This window comes from Strongylocentrotus purpuratus, unplaced genomic scaffold (assembly GCF_000002235.5).
Source record: "Strongylocentrotus purpuratus isolate Spur 01 unplaced genomic scaffold, Spur_5.0 spur5_scaffold_10, whole genome shotgun sequence".
Taxonomy (NCBI): domain Eukaryota; kingdom Metazoa; phylum Echinodermata; class Echinoidea; order Camarodonta; family Strongylocentrotidae; genus Strongylocentrotus; species Strongylocentrotus purpuratus.
The window spans coordinates 18,984,949-19,011,494 of record NW_022145595.1 but is presented as its reverse complement, the minus strand read 5'-3'; the positions used below and the strand labels follow the sequence as shown (position 1 = coordinate 19,011,494).

The 26,546-nt window shown below is 38.0% G+C and overlaps 1 protein-coding gene across 3 annotated transcripts; it reads right to left on the bottom strand.

Moving 5' to 3' along the window:
* Positions 1–419: 419 nt before the first annotated feature.
* Positions 420–26,472, bottom strand: LOC100889633. Of its 3 annotated transcripts, none has more exons than XM_030979691.1 (9): positions 26,456–26,472; positions 10,262–11,308; positions 9,349–9,523; positions 8,709–8,848; positions 7,979–8,014; positions 6,858–6,959; positions 4,944–5,088; positions 3,570–3,748; positions 420–2,696 (listed from the first exon to the last, which is right to left on the bottom strand). In XM_030979691.1, the coding sequence occupies exons 2-9, from the start codon at positions 11,273–11,275 to the stop codon at positions 1,611–1,613; spliced, it is 2,877 nt and encodes a 958-aa protein (XP_030835551.1). In that variant the 5' UTR covers positions 11,276–11,308; positions 26,456–26,472; the 3' UTR covers positions 420–1,610. The 3 variants fall into 3 exon arrangements, with proteins under 3 accessions (XP_030835551.1, XP_030835550.1, XP_030835549.1); XM_030979690.1 differs by lacking the exon at positions 26,456–26,472 and adding an exon at positions 15,915–16,186; XM_030979689.1 differs by lacking the exon at positions 26,456–26,472 and adding an exon at positions 15,919–16,186.
* Between the last annotated feature and the right edge of the window lie 74 nt (positions 26,473–26,546).

The following is a 26,546-nucleotide window of genomic DNA, read 5'->3' as shown; positions in this document are numbered from 1 at the left end:
CCTCTCTCTCTATATTTCTATAAATCTCTCTCTCTCTCTCTCTCTCTCTCTCTAGCTATAGCTCTCTCCATCTTTTTTTCTGTCCCTCTCTCTCTAACTTTCTATAAAAGATTTCTCTCAAGCTCTCTCCATCTTTCTTTCTGTCCCTCTCTCTCTTTCTATAAATCTCTCTCTCTCTCTCTCTCCATCTTTCTTGCTGTCCCTCTCTCTATCTTTCTATAAATATATATATCTCTCTCCATCTTTCTTTCTGTCCCTCTCCCTCTATCTTTCTATAAATCTCTCTCTCTCTCTCTCTCTCTCTCTCTCTCTCTCTCTCTCTCTCTCTCTCCATCTCTCTCTATCCCCTTCTATCTGTACATCTCTCTTGAAAACTTGAGAATAATTTATCAAAGTGCATATCAAAGAGAATACTACACTCTTATGCTGCATAATTAATTTTATTCAGAACTTGTGAGTATGAATTTCACCATACAAGGGTGAACTTAACATAAGTTTTTTTCTCATTCATATCTCAAATCTTTTACAATGTAACGCTAGGGGTCCTTGTAATACATAACAATGAAATAAAGTATTCCAAGGGGTAAAAATTAAATAATGATTTGTACTTATAACACCTCCTAGTTTGATAGAGAGCTGGACCTTTAATGATTCTTGAAATTAAAATTTAATACAAATAATCAGTAGAAAATATCCATATCAAATGCATCCAGCATTGAGCAAAATGTATGTAATTAAAAAGTTGAAAACGTTGGTGTTGTAAACACACTGGAGAAAGAAAAAAAAAATTGAATTCCTGCAAAAGATGAAAATTAAACTGGAATTGGCATTCAAATTGTTTTTACAAAAAAAATGCAATATTGTTCTGGTTCAAACATTACTTGTTGATGGAACTAATTAACTTAAAAAGAGAAATTAAACAGTTCAGGTAAAACAGGTTGTTGCTTCTTACAAGTTTGACCTACCCAATGTCCTGACATTTGCTTCACGGACATTAACTTATACTCATTCCAATATATGGGGTTGGGTTTAGAGTTGCTTCTGCAACAGTTTGTGTGATGGTCAAATTCGTGAGGCTTAATCTATTAAAGAACTGAGTTGCAAATTATCATCTAATCATTTCACTTTTCTAGAATTATAGAAAGAAAAAAAAGTTTTGAACATTATGAAAAGTTAAAACTGGTTTTCTTTATGGAACATTAACATTGAATTATCTTTATAATTCTACCAAAGATTGTTCTCATTGACTTTGAAGGTAACAATCTTTCATAACATGATACAAAAAGAAGTATCTATTCTTTTTTGTTATCTTTTCTCATTTTTGCTCCTTTTTTTTTAGCTATTACTATCAAAATATAACCAGAAACATTTGAAAATAGTTTGTTGCCGCTGTTTTTCTCCTGAAATCATTAACTCCTCTATCATCGAGATACAACGCAGGGAAATTATATTGAGATTAAAATGCAGGAATAAAATGTCGGGAGAAGGTAGAAACAGGATTCAAAAGGCACTTTCGGTAAAAAATAAAATATAGGATTCATGACGAAGATTCCAAATTCCTCCCATTTTCACTCAACATTCTTCAATGTTTTAGCTTTGTGTTGCTTGTTTCATGATCCCATTTGCTTGTTCTTACGTTTCCTTCTGTTCCGTTTCCTCTTCCCCTTTGGACCACTAAAGCTCTGACTGCCGCTGTGCAGACTTTCTGTAAAGCTATGATTGTTTGGGCCATCAACAAAGCCAGGACTGTTACTGTGTGGTTGCTCCATAAAGGTAGGACTGTATGGTCTATCAAGAGAGTTGCAGAACAGTCGATTAGTTAAATCGTATGTGGCATTGCTTCGAGGAAAGGGTTGGTCCCACGGATCAGCTTGGTGCGGCGTCCATCGATTATTCTGATGATGAGTGTGATGAGTGCCTTCCAACAAGCGGTTATTTAGGTTGAATCCTCTTTGTGACGTGGCATACCCCGGCTCTTGATGCACAGGATATTGCCTGTCTCGAGGTACATACTGAGCTCTCCTGGCCTGGTCTACTTCTCTTTTCCTCTTCTTCGCCTCTCGGCAAAGCTTCTGCGCTTCTTTAAACACCCTAGCTACCTTCCTTACTCCTACATCGGCTTCCTTTCTTTCTTTCAACGCCAACTGAACCTCCTGTTTTTCTTTAGATCTCCTTTTCTTCTTTATCGCATTCTTCTGTTCCTTTGACATTAAAGCAGTCACTTCCTTAGGAATAGGTGCGGCTTTCTCTTTCTTTTTCATTAGTGCTGCTCTGATTTCTCTCTTCACCGCATTCATAGCTACGACTGCTGAATGCTTGATCAGCTTTGCATCGGCAAGATCCTGTGCCGCATTCTCCGGCTTCTCCAATCTCTTGCTTTTTGCCTCTTGTTTCTTTTGCCGATTCAGTGCTTTCCTCTGTGCCTTCTTCTCTGCCTTCTTCTCTGCCTTTGTTGGTTTTTCTTCAGGCGCCCACACAATCTCTTCCATGTTCCTTTCACTCGGGAATATGGCATCTTCATCTTGCTTTGCCCAACATCTACCCTTCCTCCCGCCGAATAGACCTGACCTGACAAACGTATGGACAGGGTTCAGAACCTTTTTCTTGCTAGTCTGATCTTTCTCGATGAACTTGAACTTGAACTCTACCTCCTTTTCTTGAATGGGTTCTTCCTCTTTTTCTCTTTCCTGTGAGAGCTTTGGGAGAAGAAAAGAATGAACAAGATATTGTAACATCAGAAATGAAAGCAAAATAAGTAACAAGTTTAACACAGTTTATACTGAAATCCTAGATTAGATGTAGATAGTGCTTACCGTATTTGCCGGCGTAAAGGCCGCAGTATTTTTGGAAGATAAAACTTTAAAAAGTCGGGGTGCGGCACAAATTTGTACATATGGGACTACAATGACTGGTACTGGAAATTTCTAGAATAACTGTCTAGAATAACACATGTCTTACCAACAATGTTGTGTTATATTGTTGACATGAAGGGCAAAGTTTTATCAATCTCGTATATAAACTTCATAACTTACCAACCAAACAGTGCTGGTAGATCTAGATTTAAGTTCTTGCCATAGCTAAATCAACCTCAATCCTTGCAGCACGCGCGAGCCAAGCTATGGCGCTGAAATTAGCGGCCATCTGGCTTGCTGCTCATGGTGTCTTCAAAAAAGCACAACATTTTTCGTTTTTGTCTACGAAATGTCAAAATCGGGGGTACGGCCTTTACGGCGCTGCGGCCTTAACTCCGGCAAATACGGTATCCAGCATTTTAATGGTCTCTGCCACATTGGGCATTCTAATTATTTCCAGTTTGTATGGTATCTTTCAAAGATAAATTTTGTATGTTAAAATCAATTTAGATGACATACCAATCAACACACACTTCAGATTTAACAATATCAAAGAGCTAATGTTACTAAATTTTATTCCATAAAATATGTTTGATGCTTTGGGGAACATACAAGATGCAATATCAATCAAACAAACTTGTGCTACGCTTTGCTTCAAGGTTTTTTGTTATAGCTTTTGCTACAGAAGTGGTCAACTGTACAAGTACATGCACGTACCTTTCTTTTATTTGAGTGAGGCTGAGAATTTTCCTTTCTGATACTTGTTGTTGAAATCCCTGCGAGGCCTGATGAAACTCTCTTTGTGATATTAATTGTAGGTTCTTGTGTGACTGTCGTTGAATCCTTCTCGGTGATACTTGCTGAATTTTTCTTTGTGTTACTCGTTGGTGCACCACCTGGGACACAAGTGTACAGAAACATACTTTATTCAAACATGCTTACAAAAATAAAGATAATAATAATAATGTTAACAGATTTCATAAAATTACAAGTTCATCCTAAAATTAATCATATCTTCTCCAATCGATCATATCTAAACAATCAACAGTAACTTTTCTGTTTCACACAAAGATATACTTCATTGAAAGATACAATTAAGTGAAGCATGAATTGAGATACAATAGATTGATTTTTGTGTTACATGGCCAAGGACATTTTATGTGATGCCTCAGCTGTCATTTTAAGTGGTAAAAAGATTTAAATATGATTATAAGGGAATAACGGAGGAATAAGGGATGTTAAAAAAAATTTAAACACTTTCTAACTAATACCCTGCCCATGCATAATGACGAGGTTCCAAACTTCTAACCTGTTGACTACCGAACTCTTGCATTCCTGTAGATTTTACGTAGGAAACGCTCAGTTCCTGTAGGCAATGGGTTTCAATTCACACTAATCTGCTACAACCTAAATCAGGGTTCCCACAGAAACTTGAGAACCAAATTTCATGACTTTCCATGACCCATTTTTGCCTTTTTCCATAACCAGATAAGTACCAGTTTGTATGGGTGGGGGCATCCACCATACTGTGTACAAATACCAAACAGTGATATATATAATTCATGTTTTTCAAAGCCTCCGCCTCCCTGATCAACTTCCATGAGTTTCCAGAAGAGTATATTTTTCTATAACTTTCCAGGTTTTTCCATTACCGTTGGAACTCTGTATAAAGGGATTGGGTAACTTTGTCTCAGATTCTGAAACAAAATCCTGGATTTAGCTCATGCTGCAATGATAATTATAAACCTTTAGGTCAGTCTGGAACTCCATGACTTTTACAAGCCGATCGCCTGTATGAGTATCAAGATATATGTACGATTGGAAATCAAAACCAAATTTTGCGTTTTCCTAAAGGTTTTCATAACACTACAGTTTATTGGGGAAAATGAGTATGGTAAAACCGGTCACTCAAAGATTTTTTTTACTTTTTTGAGGCACTTCTTGATCATTTTGAAGCGCAATCTTTTTAGGGCTTCAATATTACACCATATCACAGGCACTGATAACACATAGAGCATGCATCTCAGATTTAACATTGTTAAAAAATGCCTTTAATGCTTCCCAAACTTCTGTTCTAAAAGGTAGACCTACCTTCGCGTTCTCTACAGAGTTTAAGGTATTCTGCATTCTTGTTCTCGGCTGGGTACACCATCTTCCCGATGTGCTTCCTGTCATACAGGCACACCTTGTCGTACGTAAACACAACAAACTCGTCAAACCTCCCGGAGCGGCAGTCCTGCAACGACACATCAAAAATATACCATAGTGAGAAAGGCTAAAGGTCACCTGGAGTTTTAGTGATGGGGAAATGCACCTTATAGAACTGTCTAAATATTTTTCTAATTGCTTTTTTTTGTAAAAGAGAAAATGGGAGAGGAGCTAGAAAGGTAAGTCATAAATTTGCCATTCTGTGTTTGACTGATAACAATAACATTAAAGTATACCAACCATCAAAAACTATTTTGCTCTGTGTATTATGAGTTCTATGTCACAATACTATACTGTACTATGACATGAGCTTCAAATTATTTCCATAAATAGATACTGCAAGTCTAAATTCACTCTAAATTAAACATAAAAGTGACTTGGGAGTAGACTAGACAATGCAATGCGCCTGTAATCCAGCTAACAATGGAAGTTACAAACTGATTCGGCCAACGATGCAGGATCGAAACAGAGTCACGTCTTTCGGATGGTGACGTTAAAAGGTCGGTCCTCAGACGTAAATAATCATATCTGATTGATACACATCTGTAAACACCCAATTAGACACACACACACACGCACACGCTCACGCTCACAAAGAATAAGGCCTGCACATAACCAAAGTCTAACTGGTCAAGGCTGTATGCTATTCTTTACTTTCTTCACACTCATTTACTGCTAACCTATAAAATGCCATTTTTCTGCTGGTATATTAAAACCAAATTAATATCAGGGTTGGCTTCCCCTTTAAAGACCTACCCCTATGCAAATACAACTTTATATCAATGAAAAGCTGATTAAATGTAGATTACATATATAAAGGTATAAAAAAACATTTCCCTTTCACTATTGCACAAGAGCAAATTAAAACCTCATTTTCTGCACCCCTCCAATCTCCAGTTAAGATGACATGTAGACCCATTCTGCTTGCCTGTATGGCTAAGGCAATGAGCCATGATTTATTAATGCAAGGTAATTGTGAATCTGCGTACTCAACAGAAGATCATGTCATCAAGGCAAGCAGATAGCTAGTTTGTGGGTCGACAACTTTCAATTTTTAAAGCTTTAGATTTTGAGTAGCTCCTCTGCCAGACACTAAAATAGCATATAATTGATATTATTGTAATCTATGGTTTACAAGCTTCTGTTGATATATAATTTATCCATTTTATTTGTTACTTCCAGACAAGCTCTTCATCAACAAGTGATCCATGCAAAGAAATGTATTAATGGATACCGTCTCTCTCTTAAAGGTACTATGTCCCTTTTGCAACCAACCTCAAATGCTGCAGAACTTTGCAGGAATTATGAATATGTCATGTATGTCCTATCTGTGAAATTTAAACGTTAGCAGTGTCCTCATATTCAAATTATGCAAGGAAACCTGTTTACTTGCTAGACTTCACTGTCAGACACTATTAGTGACTGACTGGTTTTTTTTCTTCTTTGGTAATAACATACATGAAAGGAGTTGTAAAGGGTACATGAGCATTTGTCTACATCAATAACCCACTTCTTGTGATGGCCAAGATTAAACTGATTGAATCTTTGCGCAGCATAAAACGTATGACCATTCGGTACAATTGTCTGAAAATCAAGACTATTACTTTTGGGCTCTATAGCCCTAAAGTCGATTTGACAACTAATAGTCGTTATTTTCCCACTTGAAGACGTTTTCAAGCCCCACCTTTTTTAGGGAAGTTCTAAATTAGTATTATCTTTCAAATGCAGTTGGAATTTAACTTTTTCATTTTTTTGGCCTGCAAATGGGACATAGTACCTTTAAGATCCAATACTTACAAAATATCTGTGGCCTTTCTTGCTGCAGTTACTACAGTACAGGTCTTTCTGCTTGGTTCTATGGTGTTGGCTGGAGGGTCTAACTATGGGGCCATGCTCCGTCTAGACAGGGAGTAGAAGGGGAAATACCTGTTATTTACATATACGAGATTGACATAATAAAATCATTCTAATGTAAGGGTGGAAAAGAAATAGCATAACAGATTTTTTTTCTCTTTTTTCCCAAAAACATTAAGATAATAAATGCAGCAAATGTGAACAGAGAATTTGGACAAATGGAGAAAAGAAGGAAGTTCAACGAAAGAAGAGAAAATTCGCTTTTACAAGTCGAGGAGCTGTGATGACTACTTTGCTAAAAATTGTTGAATTTTTCCAGTATGGTGAGCCCCACGATTAGAAATCTCATGTCATTGCTGATTTTAAAAAATTAACATTTCTTTGAAACACAGGTTTCTTAATAACAATATCCAAATATACATGTTATTTTTTTTGTCCAACAGTTACATTAGCAATATAATTTATTTCTAATTATTTATCATTGAAATGGCTCAACCCGTTGAACCGGCATTCAAACTGATGTAAAGTGGTATGTTCTCCAAAAATAATCATAACATTTATTCTATTTACATGTAAGATGATAAATAGAAAGATACTAGCAATACAAAGGTGCTGTGAAGTTTTTTCCCCCTCAAGTGAAATACTAAACAAATGAGAAGTGGAAAATAGTGTAGATTCAATCCTGGAAGGTAAATTCTAATAACGGCAACCTGCACTGCACGTGTAACACCTATGAGGACTGTGTATATATGATACACTCTACACACACGCTGTCTCCAAACAAAGCGTCAAGATCGATATGCCACGAACTATATTAGGTGGAAGGATTCTAGCGTAGGGGATTGTAGAGCTATTATCTAGCATTCATTGCAGATATTTAAACTACAGTTCACAGGACATTGTGGATAGAATACCAAACGATTTTGAACATATAATTCTTTTGATAGTACAAGGAGAACAACATAAGAATATATTTCATAACATGTTTCTTTCCCAATTCCTTTTTGCTACCCAAAATGTACATGAGCTTTAATGTCACAAATTAAAAATAATTAAGAACTTACTGTTAAATGATACTGTCTCCAAATGTCTGGGCACATCTGTTATGGAAAACAAAATTAAACACAAATTATTCAATGAAAAAATTGACCAAACACACACACACACCGTATTTTTAGGGTTGTTTTTAAATCTTAATACATACATGTAACAAAGAAGTTTGTCAGTGCATGAGTGTAATTAAGTTTTTACAGATACACGCAGGTATTAATCAGACTTGATGGTTAACATCTTAGGGCCCGTTGCATTAAACTTACCATTGATGGTAACTTTGCCATGTATGACAACTACCATGGTAACAGGACTCAACAGCCAATCAAAATCAAGGTTTCCATGGTAGTTACCAATTAGGTCAAATCAATCCAAATTGATATCAATCGCAAACAGATTGCAAATTTGCCATTGATCAATCATGGGCACCATAACACAAAGATTAGTTTGATTGCAATTTTACAATTGACTATAATGTCCAATCAATTGATTGAAGGCCTATGATTAATTAATCCATTGCACAACCAATTACTGAGCTCTGTGTTACAGGGCCCACATCTATTGCAATTCTTATCAAACAGGGTTCTGGGAAGCGTTTCACAAAACTTTTCATCAGTGACAAATGACAGTTTTTGTTATGAGTTACTGAAATCTTTGCTTCTGATTGGTTATCAGCAGATTTGTCACTGATTTTAGTCATTTGTCATTGAAAAAAGGCTTTGTGAAAGGGGTCCCTGGTCATACCTTCCGCAGATGTCCCTGCATCTGGCATCGGGTACACCTGGCATAGCGGATGTGTCGCTTGACCGGGCAAGCTCTGGACTGATGACCGGGCATGGAGCAGTTGAAGCAGAGCTGATCAGGGCAGTTTCGGTCAGTGTGACCTATCCAAAGAAAACACAATCATTAGAACATGCTCCTCAGCGGTTCAGGGTTTCCAAGTCGGTGACTAAATTTAAAGGGATCCGGTAACTTTGTCTCAGATTCTGAAATAAAATCCTGGATTTAGCTCATGCTGCAATGATAATTATAAACCTTTAGGTCAGTCAGGAACATCATGACTTTTACAAGCTGATCGCCTGTCTGATTATCAAGATATTTATGATTGGAAATCAAAACCAAATTTTGCGTTTGCCAAACGGTTTTCATAACACTACAGTCTATTGGGGAAAACGAGTATGGTAAAACCGGTCACTCAAAGATTTTTTACTTTTTTGAGGCACTTCTTGATCATTTTGAAGCGCAATTTTTTTAGGTCTTCAATGTTACACCATATCACAGACACTAATAACACGTAGGGCCGTGCATCTCAGATTTAACATTGTTAAGCAATCAATCCCCTTAATAGCAATCAGGTAAAACAACAAACAAACAAAATACATACCTCTTGTCCCACACAGTACACATGCGGGAATATGAAGAGGCTTTGGACATTCTGATTTAAGGTGCCCCATCTCATTGCAGTTATGACACCTGATGTGCTTCTGTCTCGACTGCACAAAGTAACGGCCCGGTGCTACATTCTCTCTGCCTTTCCACTTGCTTATCCTAGAAGTATCCTGTGAAATAGAAGCATTTAGAATAAAGAAAATCAATTACTTTTCAAATTGGATCTCACATTTCAAACTTAAGTGGTTTTAATGAATTTACTGTCTACTTTGTTTCAAAGTTAAACAAATTTGTACCACTCAATTTTTTTCACTGTGATCCTGGAAGAGTTAACAGCTGGTCTTACAATTTAAATGTCAATGCCACTGTTATGCAACAAACATGTATCATACTCGAATTTCTAACGATCAAAATAAAAATCATTTTCTAATGTAACAGTATGATAAATATTGTTGATTATTATGGCATTCTCAGCAATTTATTTATTAGACTGCCAATGTGAATGAATTTGAATTTTTGTCATTTTTTTTAATCCAAAGAAAGCATTCACTTATTCTGTAATAAAATAAAAAATAATAATGAAGAGATGTAGTCACGTCAATTATAACTTATTACTCAGATATTTTAAAAGTCATTGATTTTAATTTCAGTGGCTATGGTAACTTTGACCTAAAATTCTACTCTGAGTTAGTATCATAGAAAAATTTCTAACCCTGTTGTGATGGTTTTGTTCAAAGAAATCAAAGGGATACATAAAATCTACAATCAAAGTCAAAAACACATACATGTATAGAGAAAGATTTGGGATAAAGTAGACAACCAACTGTAGCTATTCTGGCACTGCTCAAGTAAACACAAAATATGAAAAGTGACAAGAGGTGATGAAAACCAATGAAAAGATCCCATACCTTTTTATCAGGTAAAGTCTGATCTCCCTTTCCTTCAAAGTGGACGTGCAAACCTTCCTCTTCACTGCACGACCCAATGACCATGCAGTCCTCCTCCCCACTGCTGAGGTCGATGATCTCGACGCCTTCCTTTAACATCGCTTTGGTCTTCATCCGCTCCGCCTTCCACCCCAGCTCAGCGCTGTCCTTTTCCCTGTGGACATCCTCTAAGGCCATACCTTTGCTATCCAGGAAGAACTCACCGCCATCCTTTAGAGGACGCTGTTTGGGTTTCGCAACGTCTTCTTCGCTTCTCTCCGACGAGTCCAACACCACAACAGAGCTTGACGAAGAGTCATCAGCAATGACCACCACCTTGGAAGTTCTGGACGAGGTGGCTGAAGGTTCTGTAGCCTGACGTGCAGAGGAAAATCTAGTCCGATCTATCTTGGTGACCTTTGTCCTATCCTCATCATCATCGGATGTTTTCCTCCACGATCTCTTCCTAGGGTTCCCCTCTTCCTGTTTCACCTTTTCTTCACATTTTATCTCTTGGGCTTTGGTTTTCACATCTAAGAAAATTACATCAGATCCTGAATCATCCTTCACGATGAAAACAGCTTTCTTCTTCCGGCTACTTTGTATGTCTGCAATACCATGTTTGGTCTTAGTTCTGAAGCTCACGTTGTACTTACTATCATTTCCTACTCTTCTCCAATTATTCTCCAAATCATCATCGTCGTCATCGTTATCGGAAGCAACCAGAAAGTCAGCAGTGTCCAAACTAGTCTCACCATTGTCGCCATTTCCGGGATTTACAGCTGGTGGGCTTTTCTCTATTCCAATATTTGACTCTGAGTCCCCTTGCGCGGTGCTTTGAATATTGTTGTCATTGCCGATGTTGTAATGAACCTGTCTATAGAGGGCATCCTCTGTGTCTGACTCTCCTGATCCCGAGTTCTGTCCTTCTGTCAATCCATAACGCTCCAACTCCACATCCTCCCCCGTTTCTTCACAGTCATCTCCACTATACATCTTACCAGGAAATGGACTTCAAGATGTTAAAACCTGAAAAAACAGAGGTAAAACATCAAGTTTGAGAAGCTTTCAGTCTCATCTGTATTGAAACCATGCATCATTGCAACATGAAATACTAATAAAGATTAAACGTGATGATAATGAAATGTCAAATCTCATATCAATAATTATTCATATTCTGGAATCAAGAACAAGACTATGTAAGAAATAGAAAAACATTGAAATATAGATCTTTACATCCTACCATGCCTTTGTCTACATGTATATTCCTAGTGCTCAATTCATAAGTATTATTTCAACTCATGCAATTTTTAAATCCACCATACCGTCATTAAATGAGACCTTCATCATGGACACTGCAAAGGTATACACAGTCCATCGTCTTTTTTGGTCAATTTTTTTTCAAAATCAGATCCCTAAGCCAGCCTTTTTTTAGGGAGGGGGGGGGGGGGGGGGGGGGGGGGAGGGAGAAACAAAATGAAATGAGAAAGAGTAATTGGCAACTCGAACTCATTTTTTTTTTTGCATTTCAGCCAGAACCAACATCGCAAACTCTCACAATAAATTACTAGAGTAGAGGTCAGCGTTTTTGTAATGTTAATCACACCTTCACTAATTAGCATAAGGAACACGTAGAATAGGCCAGTTTCGTAATGTATTCAGAGACCTTTAAATCGCATTACGTAATCGGAGGGTCGGACAAGCAAAGAACTCGCGGTGCGTAGCAGACTACACTCTGCGTGCATACCATACATGACTGTGTTCGCTAGGTGTGATTGTATCGTTTGTTTTCGCTATTTTGAGAGAGAGAGAGAAGAAAAAGGAGGCAGTTTCGAACTTGAATAATAAATATCTTTGAGATGTGATTTTGTTCTTCATACATTTGATCTTTAAAATCGCTGAGTCTTAGGCAAGAATAATAGAAAAGCATTGCTGGTACAGAACTAGCGATTCACATCTTGCAGCTAAACCTGTTCGGCCAAGTCCCCGGAACAGGCAGCGCACGATACCCCCTCAAAAAGAAGAAAAACGAGGTCGATGATACAAGCGACATTGGCTTGATAGCCAGTGATGAAACAGAAAGCGAAGCACCAAAATATAAGTTAGCTAGCCGATATCGGTAATTTCCATTCAATTTTGCATTTACCTTAGCTTGAATCTGAGTACAAATTTGGACGTAGAAATGAAAGAAGTGATGAACTATTTTCTACTCGTTCGCACACACAGTCACCTCTGCTTGCAGAAGCGTGCGCGCGTACCACATGTTCGTGTTCGTGTAGGCGCGATTCACATTTTCAAAATGAAAACAATTTTACGGATTAAAAAATGTTTGTGAAACGCCTCGATACGGACTATTTCAAGGCGGACGAGAAACGGCTAACGAGAAGCAAGCACTGACCGCAGAATCAATATTATTAACAAAAGCAACGAGAAATAATGACAATAAAGGTAATAATATAATAATATATATATATAAGGTCTTTGTTGATAAAATAATATTTATAAAATAATATCGTCCGATGACAGAGAGCTAGAATAAGAATGATGAATAATGATAAAAAAATAATTTTGAACGGAAAAAATGAAGAAAAAGAATGAACAAGGAAAAAGAATGATAGAGCAATGGAAAAAGTGAATAATAAAAGTAGGCCTAATAATAAAAAAAAAACCTTATGATGGCAAGGAAGAAGAATCAGGATGATGAATAATTTTATTGTTTAGAATAAGATTAGGAATTAAGTTTGATTTTCATAAAATAAAAGTTAATAGTATTAGACTACTATTATGCCGGACCTTCGTTATTCAACTTCAAGAAGCAATTATTATTATTTTAAAAAAACATTTAGAGGTCTAAAAATAAAATTGTTATTACATTTTCTATTAGATCTAGTCTAGACTTCTATTTTTTATTTGTTTATTATTTATATATTTTTTATTTTTGTTCAAGTTGGTCTTTTTGCGTCGGTTTGACCTGTATAATGTAGTCACGAGTCGCTATCATGAGCTGCCGAGAGCTTACTAGAGGGGGGATTGTACTCGGTTTCTCCAGGCCACATAATCTATGGCCATCGGGAAATATCAATCGAAAGTCTTCAAAACTCTTAAAAGCCTTCAGTTTTCGACGATCATAAATGCATGGTCCGCCATATTCTCTACTAGATAATTGAATATGTCATAGGTCCCAAAGTCAGGAATATCGTCAAACTTAAGGGAGGTATGTAACCAGTTCACTTAACGAAAATCCTGCCCGTTGTAATTTCCCCATACAGTCACGTCTACCGAGTGACACGGACCCCGTAGGTCAGGGGCTACGGGCAGGCTAGTCCGCTACTGCGGACGCTAATTTAACGAGTCTTTTCTCGGGTGTATACCGTAGTCGATAGGCTTGAGTCGGTACGGTCGATCACACCGGGACCCGACCGTTGCCGTCGGGTCCCGGTTTCGTTTTTTGAGAACCGGTGCTCCGAAAAAAAATAATGAAATATGTAAGAAATTGCAGTTTTGCACACCACTAAAATCAGTCCACCCTAAAACTTAAGTATTTAATTGTTACCAATCGTATTCTAGCTCATCCAGAATCAATCCGAACTGCTGATATAAATATGGGTTGCAAAGCAGTTCGCCCCATGGGGTTGTTGTTGCCAGCTGCTAGCTAGCTACTGTACTGGCCGGGTCTCTCGGCAGAATTAATAAATCAGGTTGAAAGAAACATTAATGTTTGAATAATAAAACGACTTTCTAAAAAGTACTTCTTTACAATATACCGATCGAATAATTTTTAAAAGACAAAATATATATTTTTTCTTTGATTTTGAACACCGCATGCTTCTTTTAAAAGCTGAAAATGACTTGGTAATCACAAGAAGTTTCGATACGGATAGCTGTTGCAATGCAAGTTCAGACTAGTCTCGGAAAAATGCGCAGTGCTCCTTGTTAGCTATAATGCGTGCCAGAACGAACCCAAACAAAGACGTGATCGTAACGAGAAAAAAAATCATTAAAAACTACGAGAGTACAATTGGAAAGACAACTACTCAAAATTATCGTAAGCAGATACATAACTTGGAGGAAGAATACAATAGTTGTCCAAGAAAAGCCACTTAAATAGTGATATTTAATGAGTTACTATAGGTACAATCATTATCGGAAGGGCCTGCTGCAATATATCTAAACGTGTTTAAATTGAACACGAGGCAAATACCGCCCTCTACGGTAAAAAGCAGTATAACAAAGGATTCGAGTATTTGCAGCAGGCCCCTTGCGATAAAAATGTACCCAGTTACTCCTCGATTATCACAATTTCTCTGGCATTTCTTGGGCGATTATTGAATTCTTTGTCCAAGTTATGTATCTGATTATGGTAATTTTGAGCAGTATATCTTTCCAATTGTGCTCTCGTAGTTTTTAATGATTTTTTTCTCGTTACGATCACGTCTTTGTTTGGGTTCGTTCTGGCACGCATTACAGATAACGAGGAGCACTGCGCATTTTTCCGAGACTAGTCTGAACTTGCCTTGCAACAGCTATTCGTATCGAAACTTCTTGTGATTACCAAGTAATTTTCAGCTTTTAAAAAAAAGCATGCGATGTTTAAAATAAGAGATAAATATTTATTTTTGCCTTTAAAATATTATATGATCGGTATATTGTATAGAAGAATTTTTTAGAAAGCTGTTTTATTATTCTAACATTCATATTTTTGACCAGATTTATTCAACCTGCATAAATCAAAATGGCGGCTCGATTGTAGTCTTTATATTTTTGCTCGAGTTTTTTACTTTTAGAGGCACGATAATGGCACTAAACATCGCCAATCATGGATGAATATAATGTCAAATGGAAGAATATTCCAATCTGTGCCGAGGTATGCATGTGTTGATTTATTTGACTGATAAAAATGTCACTTTTAAGGGACATACTGATGATATGCGCTTTTTATAGAGGCAAGTGACAAATCCTGCGAGCTGATTTCGGGACACCGGGTCCCGACCGGTGCAAGGCCGTCGGGACCCGGTTTATGAAAATCCCGACATGACTCAGGCCTAAGTCGAAACTCCTCTTTTTCTTAGAAAATATTGCAGCTGCCTGAAACTCAGCTTGATGAATGGCAAGTTGAAAGACATTTCCGGCCAAAACAGAAATTCATATAGGTCTATATACACGCAGTTTTGATAGAAAGATATGAATGCAATTTAACGGCAAGAACCGACAGTCTAATACACAATGCACAGATTCAAAATGGTGATTTGACAAAGCTTGTCGGGCTTGGTTACAGTAACCGCGCATTACGTAACCGCCGAAACTGGCCTATTGGAAGATAAGGAAATCAGTTTCACCCTGGCCCTGCCTCTGGTATCAAAATCTCACTTTCTCAGATTTTATTTTAATTTCTTCATCCTGGCCTTAACCCTTGTCGTTGACCGATTTCAAAGTGTATCGCACAAAACAGCGTAAAATTTAACTTTTCATCCACCAAATGATTACTAACACTTGCATTATACAATATTCAATAGGCCTACCTGTATCAACGTTATCGCAAACAATAAAATCACAATTTACTTCTACAGCTAACATTATGGTAGGGTATCCGAATTTCTATGTTAATTGTTATCGTGTAGCCTATGGAAAAAAATACCTACGAACACAGAATGTAGCATATGGGACTGAAGACTGATGTGAAGAGTGAGCGGTGCTTCAGACACTGGCCTTCCTACCTAGCTAGTCGATATATGACGGCATGTCATTCAGCAATTAGCCGCAATCTGGTCCATAACTCATGATGTTCCATGAAATTTGGCTTTATTTAGGCTAATATTTTGAAGAAAAGTTAAAATCTACGACCGAAACTTCGACCGCGTGACGTGATCCAATAGCAAAGATCAAGCTGTTCCTTATAAATATTCATGAGGCTGCGAAAGATGAATATGCATGAAAAATTGCTTGGCCTCCGATCCGAGCACAATTTTGCCAACACAGACCCTGCCCAAATCAAATCAGAGGCTACGAACGAAAGAGACAGAAACTTCGGTGTAGTAGTATTAATACTACAAGTATTCATCGCAACACAATGTTGAATATTGGACTTAATTTAAGATCAAAATGATTTCTACAAAAAAGAAAGAAACATTCTTATACCTCAAGAACAATTTACATGTCTGAGTGAGGTTGATGTAGGGCTGTAGGAACGAAAGGAAAAAAAGTATTGCGATGACAAATAGACATAGGCCTAGGGAGGCCTAGTCCTTTTCATAATAACACAATTTTCTTACAAATGTACTTCAAAAGGTACAGGCACTGCATGAAGTCCTATGTGATAGCGCCACGGGCAGTAAATTCAAGGAAAGCAAAATTTCATAATCTGTCGACGCAAATATTATGATTGAAAAGTACAAGATGAGATAATGAATAATGATTTACGGAACTGATATGAAAGAAGAAAGAAAGATCCTATGCCTTTATATGGTCCAGAATCTGACCGATTTAAAATTTGTTTTTATTAATCTCCACAGAGGCGGAACGCCCGGGGAGGGGGGGGGGGGGTATAGTCAGTTCAGTGCCGCCCCATACTTATTTAACTTTATGTGGCCCCTTTTTCTTTTTATGTGCCCGTTCCACATTCTTATACGTAATAGGTGCCCCTTAACTATCTCTGATAAGCGCCCCCTTCATCCACTTTTACTTTGATAAGGACCCTTTTCTCTTTTTAAGACGTGACACTGCCCTTCTAATAAGTGCCCCTTTTCATCTTAGATAAGTGTCACTTTATTATGACACGTGTCCCTTATCCTTTCCAGTGAGGAACACTTATTTTTTTTGCCCCCGAAATTAGAAAATCGCGACGACCGATGATTCGCTCAGTGGCGGGGGTAGTGAGCAACAATTCTTTTTTTCCTCTTTTTTTGCCCCCCGAAATCAGAAAATCGCGCTTACCAATAATTCGCTCAGTGGGGGAGTGGGGGGGGGGGGGGGGGGGGGGGGGGAGTATAATTTTTTTCAAGAAAAAAATTGACGGGGGGGGGGGGGTAACCAACTTAACATCCCCCCCCCCCCCTGCGTACGCGCCTAGGCCCACCCCTATAGTCGATTATGACTTAGAGCAACGTTATACCTATAATTTTCCCCAAAACTTGCTCGCATTTATACTTATAGTTGATTATTGTGTAACTTATTTAAGGTCTTTTCAGTCTTTCATGATGAGATTGTGCTTAAAACCCCATTAGGATTGTGTTTTTCCTCTTTATAAATATATTTTAATTTCGCAATGCGACCTCACAAATGCTACATTTTTTGCCTAGTTCTGTAGGTCTTAGTTGAGTATTCACACCATTCACACCAACTGCAAAGTATGATGCATCTTGGACCATGTAAAGAGAATATTGAAATCATGATGATAATGTAATCAGAATATAGGGATTTATATGCTTTGACGTTTTCCCCTTGTAATTTGCAGGTGCCCACTTTTCCCCCAGAAAGTGACAATATCCGTTGGTTCCCCCCCCCCCCCCCCCCCCCCCCCCCCCCTAACACACACTTTGGAAAACGCCCCGCCTCCCCTGGATCTCAACCAACGTCGCGCGATCTATTTTGCGTGGTCCCCGAAATTCTACGCCAGGCGAAAAAAAAAGGCTGGGCTTGGCGTACCATCGCTGTGTACAAATTAGTGTCCCTTTATAGAATCGAGGATCACGCCATCTTCGGCTAGCAGCAGGTAGGGGATGGAGAGATTGCGATATAAAAATGACACCGTCCAGATTCTGGAATATATAGCGTCAATTGTCAGTATGTGAGCAGGTACATACGTACGATTGATTGATTGATTTTTATTCGACAAGCTTCAACATACAACAATATACAATAATAACAGATCAAAAAAATCAGCTTGAACAGGATAACCCACGAAAGCTCGAGAGCTTATTTCCAGTGGGGTCCCTTACAGACATGTATAAAATTAATAAGTTAAAATAGTAATATTTACAGACAGATAAGAAAATTAAAAGAACTACTTATTAAAGATAATAATAATAATAACAACATTAAACTGATGATAGAAACGATATTAAGTACAAGAAGAAAAAGAAGAAGGAGAAGAAGAAAAAGAGGAGAAGGAAGAAGAGGAAAATAATGATGAATTTGTAGAATTTCTATAACGTACGAAAACATAAGTATATACAACATGAAAAAGTATGAACCGACAGAAGAATTAAAATTTCAATCATATAACATGTCATTCACTTCTCTTCTCTGACTGTCAAGTATTAGGTATTCCTTTAATTTCCTCTTAAAATGATCATAGTTTCCTATTTCTTTTACACCATTGGGAAGGGAATTCCAATGTTTTATGGCATTGTAATAAAACGAATTTCCAATACTACCTACTCTTTCAGGTAAGTTAAAGTTGAATCGTCTATTTCTTGTATTATAATCATGTACGTCAGTAACAAGATCGAAGTTGGATCGAATATAATGATTCGACCTAGTATGATATATTTTATGCACATGATGCAATACGAGTTGTTTTGATCTTTGGTCGACTTCAAGAAAACCAGCTTTAGAAAGTTCGCTGTAGCCAACATGAGTTCTTGGACCAGAACAGTTGATAAATCTCACCATTTTGTTCTGTATAATCTTCAACTTCTTTTGATCTGACTTGTTTATGTTACTATACCATGCAGGGTTAGCATAGTCAAATAAACATTGAATAAGAGCAAAACAGAGTGTACGTCTTGCTTTTAAATCCATACAACTTTGATATCTGTACAAAAATTTCAGACGAGAATTTGCTTTTTTTACAACTGATTCTACTAAAGATGAAAATGAAATTGCGCTAGCCAACTCAATGCCTAAATACTTCACAGACCCTTTTCTCTTGATTGCTTGATTATTGTGTGTCACTTTGAATTCAAATGACTTTTTAGAACTACTTTTAGAACAAAATAAAATGCTTTCTGTTTTTCCCAAGTGTAAAGAAAGCTTATTATCAGTCATCCAATCGACACACGTAGACAGCTGTTCACTGAGCTTTTCCTCAATATATTTAGGATCAGGATTTGAATAGAGTAGTACGCTGTCATCTGCGTACAATAATAGTTTGAAGTCTTTTATACAAATACACATATCATTTATATAACTTGAAAATAGAATTGGGCCTAAAATGCTTCCCTGAGGAACACCGCAAGTTATAGGCATTAGTTTGGAACGAATATCATGAATGGCCACTACTTGGTGCCGATTAGATAAGTAGGATCTAAACCAATCTAAACTTCCCTTATCAAAACCCATTAGTTGTAACTTCTTCAATAAGACGCAATGATTAACTGTATCAAAAGCTTTTTGCAGATCAAGAAGCACCATACCAACAAAGCGCCCTTGGGAAGTTTCTCTCCTCAAATAATCAGTCAAATGAATTAGACATGTTTCAGTCGAATAATCATGTCGAAAACCAGATTGAAATTCATAAATTATATCCTTTTCTTTGAAGTATCTTTCAATTTGAACACAGACCGATTTTTCTAGAATCTTTGATGCTACGCTTAAAACACTAATAGGTCTATAGTTGCTAACATCAGTTTTATCTTTCTTTTTATAAAGTGGAGTCACTTTTGCTATTTTCATATCCTCTGGAAAAGTACTCGTCAAGATAGATAGGTTCATTAAGTAACTTAGAGGCTTAAATAAAACCTTCGCACCATCTTTTAGAAATTTAGCTGGAATCAAGTCTAACCCAGTACTTTTTGATACATTCAACTTACGTAACTCTTTGAAAACAAATTGTTCACTGATTGGTAATAACTCGAAGCTGTTTTCACGTACACCTTTTCTTTCGTAAAAGTCACGAATACAATCATTGTCTGCGCTGAAAAAGTCTTTGGAAGGGGGGAGTTTGTCTACTAATTTGGCAGCCACATTTGTGAAATGAGAATTGAATTCATCAGCGATGGCCATCTTATCATGACATAATTTCCCATCAATTTTAATGACAGATTCTTGTTCTTTTCGCTTCTTATTTTTCAATCCTAAGCTTTTTAGATTCTGCCAAAGTTTTTTCGAATCTTGTTTATTTTCTTCTATCTTGTTTTGTAAGTAAACGAGTTTAGCCTTTTTCACCTCTCTTTGGACCATATTTCTTAATACTCTGTATCTTTTATAGAGCTTCTCATCTTTTGCTCTTTTCCTCCATTTTTTGTATACTATATTTCTCTCTTGAATTAGGGAAAGAATATCTTTAGTCACCCAAGTTTCTGATCTTTGTTTTATTCTTATCCGTTTCAGTGGCGCTATCATATTCAAATTTGAGATAAAAACATGTTGAAATATTGACCATGCCTCATTTACATCTGTACAGTCAGTTATTCGTGACCAATCAACAACAGATAGTTGAAGATTGAAAGACTCTTCTGTATATTTTTTCATGGATCTGATATCATTAGTCCTGTGATGACCTATAGCCAGTCTAACATTTTTCCGTGTACAGAAAGTAAAATAATGGTCGCTAATACCTAGATCAATGACACCACTTTGACTTATTTTATTTTCTTTGGTACAACCAACATGATCCAATAGAGAAGAACATGTAGGTGTAACGCGTGTTGCCTCTTTAATGAGTTGACTAAACCCATGAAGACTCAACAAGTCAATATATTTTTTAGCCAGTGGCGATTTGCGAAGAAGACAAATATTCATGTCTCCTAAAAGAATTATTTCGTCATCCTTCTTTAATGTATCAAGAATATTGGACAATTTCTCGATAAACAAATTGTTTTTCGGAGGTCGATACAGAACGCCAACAACAATTGGTTTTGATCTTGGTATAAGCAAATTTATCCACAGGGATTCCGTATCTCCAGTACTTATAGCATCCATAATATTAAATGCAATATCATTTTTGATATAGAAACATACACCACCTCCAGAGCCAGAGGATCGATCATGGCGTATGATTTTATATCCGTTTATTTCAATTTCTTCATCATTTATGGAATTGTTTAACCATGTTTCAGTGAAAGCAATAATAGACAGCCTTTTTCTTTTAAAAAGAATTCTAAGTTCCGATATCTTGTTTAGAATAGACCTCACATTAAGGTGTAAAAAATGAAGACCTTTAATTTTAAACTTTTCTTCAAATTCTTGAAAAAGAGAAGTGTTTTCATCTTTGAGGTTTGGCTGAATTATTCTTGCTATCGCTTGCTTTTCAGGTGTAACGCGCGTTACCTTAAAATAGTTTTCTTTTAGACTATCCTCGTTTTGGCTTTCTTTCTCTAAACAATCGTCAGTAAATATTGATTCACAAAAAGATGGCAGACAACATGTTAAACAATTCCACTTCTCATCAGGGCATTCATAATATAACCTGTGGTACTCTGAAAACCTGATAGCTTGACAATTAGTGTGAAACCATTTTTTACAATAAGAACACAGAAGGCCGTGTTGATTACATTTGACTGGCTTATCACAGTTCCCACAAGGGAACTTATATTTTCGACCGTCAACTATAATTTTCGGATCATCACTAGATTTTGTCAAACTTTCACTTAATTCAATACCCTTCTTACAAATTGAAGATAATTCGCCCAGTCTTTCATGTTCACCTTGGATGGTCTGAAGGCTGGTTTCAGTCGTGACCTCTGTTTGACTGCACTGAAATCCAAAGATCTCCCAGAAACAGCTTCGGCGTAGGACTTTACGGGGCTGCTTTTTTCCTCATCAGAATGAAGACTCTGGTTTTCTCGGTAGATGGCTTGATGCCGCCTTGCTCCAGGTTCACTGCCTGTAACTTGATCGGACGACCGTTGAGTCCAGCCATGGCCTCGTGTTGTCGATTGGTCAGCACTGTTGATGAGGTGTTTCAGGTTGCCTGCCAAGATTCGTTGACCGGCTCTGTTGAGGTGAACGCCATCACGCCCGAGATGCTGCTCGCTGATATCATTGTTGATGATGAGGCCCCATCTGTTCTCGCTGGCTGCCAACTCCATCAGATAGTTGATCTCATCAACCCGCTTCTTGTCCGCTTCACTCTCCCCTCTACGATGGATGATCGTAGAGACTGAGACGTTAAACCCCTCGGCAGCAACAGACTTGCCGAGGTCTGTGATTTGGTGGCAAACTTCACCAGCACCCTCAGAGATGTTGTTGGTGCCAGCGTGGATGATCAGTTCTCCCTCTGGCTTGAGAAACTCGCAAGGTGAAGAGGTGAAGATGTCTCTCACTTTTGCACCGGGAATAGAGACGCACTTCACGTTCTTGATGCGGGAGAGATGTCTTCCGTCAATGTGTTTAATCATGGAATCACCGACCACAATTACATCTCGTTTGTTACGGATCACACTATGTCGGTGGCGGTATCCCTCTATCTGCTCATGGTATGTTGGTGAAGTAGAAGTAATACTAGTAGGTGTTGACAAAGATCGGCCTGAGCTGTCATCAGTTGCGTCGCTGTCAACAGTTGCGTCGCTGTCATCAGTTGCGTCATCAGAGAGAACTTCAGGATGGGTGATGTTGGTTTTGGAGAACAACTTCAGGTGCTTGGCCTTGTATTCATGAAGTTGATCTTTCATTGGCATTGATACACTCTTGGCACTGTTGTCTGATTTCGTGTTATCGGATAATATTTCAAACCGGTTATGCGTTGCAATTGTCGGGAAATATTTGGTGGTAGGCCTAGATACTTGTTGTTGTGCCTTCAGATTCTCTACATACAGAGTTCGACTGACATGACTAACGACTGACCCCCTGTGCCCAAAAATAGACTTAGTGATAAACTTAGCTATACGTGGCGGTACCAAGCAAGCTAATACTGTACTTCAATCACACAAACGAGACCGAACACAGAATTACATTACTAGTAAGAGTTTCATTTCTAAAATAATTGTAATATAATCTCATTTCTAAAATCAAGCGATTTTTTTTTTACACGATTGATAAGAATATAGTGTTTTCATATTTTCTTTGTAAAAGTTATGTTGTATTTTTTATTTGTGGAAAAATATTATTATTTCGAACATATTTGTTTCTTTTGTTTTGAGTGGAAAAATATTTATAAATAAACTAAAAACAAAAATTACTCCAAATGGCCAAATATCGGTCCGTTTGGAATTGGTGTAGAGTCGGTTTTGCGGTGTAGATGGGATAGGATGGCAATGAGACTGAGATTATTATGAGAAATTGTGAAAAAAAATGTATATGTATGCTTCCCAGTCAACCTGCTACTCCTATGCACTTTAAGTTTAGTATCCAGGAAGAAACGATAACGTAGGCATATATAGAATAACTTATAAACAGTTTCATCACACAAAAAGAAAAAAAATCATCGATGAAAAAAAGAATTATGATTTTTTTATATATTGAATCGTGACCAGTGATGGTATTGTAGGACTATTTTCTTCCAAGTCTTTGTAAGTACCATTATTACCCCCCCCCCCCCCAAAGTCCCACCTTCCGAGTTTTCCCACTTGTTCCACTGCCCATAATTATAGCATATACATTGATCTCTGGATCGTAGGACGGACACTATTTCTCTATAGGGCGTGGCAGCTAAACGTTACCCGTCAAAAACACACCATGGATTCAGGGAAAGAGGGCGTGGCAGCTAAAAGTAAAAACAAACTTTGGAGGATCAACTTGTTGTTTAGACCTCTTCTGGGCATGGGCCTATACGTCTTTGATTAGAGTTCTGTTATCTGCTCGTAAATATTGTTTCAGGATTTTGTAAGAAAACCTAGTAGATTGTTGGTAGAACCATGGAGCTGTAAAGTAGAACTATATACAGGTTTTGATACAAATTGATCTTTGCAACCCGGCCCCCCCCCCCCCCCACTCAGAGGTCGGAATGACCGCATGCGTGTTGCCAAAATGTCCGGTAAAGGGGTACTTTTCGTGCGACAAAGTCCGGCCCGAGAATTGTAAAAAAAGGGGTGTATTTGACTTTTCACCCGGAGATTTCTTTAAAAAGGGGGTGTTTTTCTTTTTTTCTCTCATCTCTTTGGACTCCTGAGAAATTATTCCGAATTAAGGGGGGTACATTGAGCATTTTTCCTGATTTAGGGGGGTCTCCAAGGCAGGAAAAGCACGCGAAAAGCCCGCGAAAGGGGGGTTCGGAAATGTTGGCAGTCCTCAGATAGGGGGTGCTTTCAAAAAAAGGGTACGAGCATATGCGTACCCTGAATAACACTGAGTGGGGGGGGGGGGGGCCGGGCTTTGCAACGCTTGAATTCACAGTGAGCAGCGCGCGGATGAGCTTAAAGGTAATACAAAGTTTTGGTAAGGGGGTCATAAATTTGGTTTAAATGAATAATTATATTGGAAGCATTTGCGATCCTACAATATTCAGTGATCGTTGTCGCGGTTGAAATCGAGTCTAAAGTTATGAAATTGTAAATAATAAACTCTTTATGTTGTATAGCTCCCTCTCAAGGTCAAGGTAATAATTAAGCTATAAAACAATGTTTCTTGACTGAAATCGACTGATTTGCTATTCCCGTTTGGAAATTATTATCACAACTACATATTCTGAGAATTTCATGGTCGCAGCTACCATTGTACGGCCGTAGGCGCTATTTGAAATTTATCAAAATTTACCGGGAGCACCGGTAAATTTTTATATTCGATTTCTCTCGAAAACAGAAGTGTTTTAGGGGCTAAATTTTCTAGTGCTTATAATACATCCACAGGGGCATCCAAATATATCAAAATTGTAAAGAATCACTATCTACCTAACTTTCGAAATTTCCCAAAACTTTGTATTACCTTTAAATTCAATGAGCAATGACCTCCATGCAGGATCCAGGTACGCCGGCAATCAATAGAGGGGTCAGTTAGGGGTGTGTTGTCCAAGGGATTACATAACCGTGAGTCGTACGCATTTCATATATTTATTCAGTATGTTTGCACCCCCAAACCAGGAGTGGTTCTAGATTTTTTTTTTTTTTTTTTTTTGGGGGGGGGGGTTGATCCACCGCCCCCTCTTATCGATTTTTAACTGGTTGGCCAATAAGTATTCAGAGTCTTTGATTGGGAAATATAACTGTATGCTAGTAAGGTCCTTTAAGTACCCTACTTAAAATAAATATATATTATATAGACTATATATTTCATACAAAAATTATTTCATGCAATATTTTAAAGACCCATTGCACTACTTATAGCTACTTGCGCCCTCTATAATATCAAACAATGCCTAAGCGGGGGCCGTTTGTCCCCCATGGTCCTCTTTTTCTTAAGTTAATAGAGAGCTGATTTGACGATGAGATAACCCCCTGCCATTGACCATGCAGCTGCTATATTCTAATCCCTCCTGAAAATCGCGCAGACCGTTATTTCGACTCAACATACCAATACAAATACAAGACTGTCAACTTTGGGGAAATGCTTGGAGGGAGATCGTATGCATTTTTTTTTTTTTGCTTAACGGGAGGGGGGGGGGGTATTGGAAGGGGGTAGTGACTAGTGAGCCTTCCCCCTCCCCCCGTGGATCTCCACTTGTTTTAAAAATTCACAATCCTTCACTGTGGCGAGACACAGTCTCCCCCCTCCCTTAGCTAACTACAATGGTACATCAACTCATCTCCGCAGTGGCGGATCCGAGGGGGGGGGGGGGCTGCCCCCCCCCCTTCTGGGAAAAAAACGTTTTTTTGGGGGGTCGGTGCACATTTTTAAATTTTCGAGGACCAAAAACAAACAAAAAGTGCTCACTACCCCCCCCCCCCCCCCAAATGAGCGACTTTTCGGCCGGCACGATTTTCAAGTTTTCGGGAGCAAAAAAAAAAAAAAAAAATTGGGCCCCCTCCCCTAAGAAATCCTGGATCCGCGCCTGCATCTCCGCCCTCCGAGACGCTAGAGAAAATCTACATTTAATGTAGATTTTCTCTAGCGTCTATCCTATACATACGACAATGATGATTGAGGTGTGTAAACTGTTTTTAAGCAGGCGTGTAGCCAGGGGGGACGGTGGCCCCCCCCCCAAAAAAAACAAAAAAAAACAAAACAAAAAAGAGAGAGAAGAAAACAAAAAGAGGACGCAGGAGGAAAAAGGAGCAGACAATTGAATATAGACACATTTTTAATATTCAGACAAGGATTAAGAGTCATGAATGGTACTGGATATCTTTCTTAAGTTCTTCGTGATAGGCTACATGCATAGCCCTTTAAAGATAAAGAATAAAAGAAGAAGAATGTTAATCCAACCTATGCCCTCTCATCTCTATATCTTCTGATGATCAAGCGCCCAGGCCAGGCACTGAGCTTGCTGCTGATTGAGTCAACATCCAATCACAAG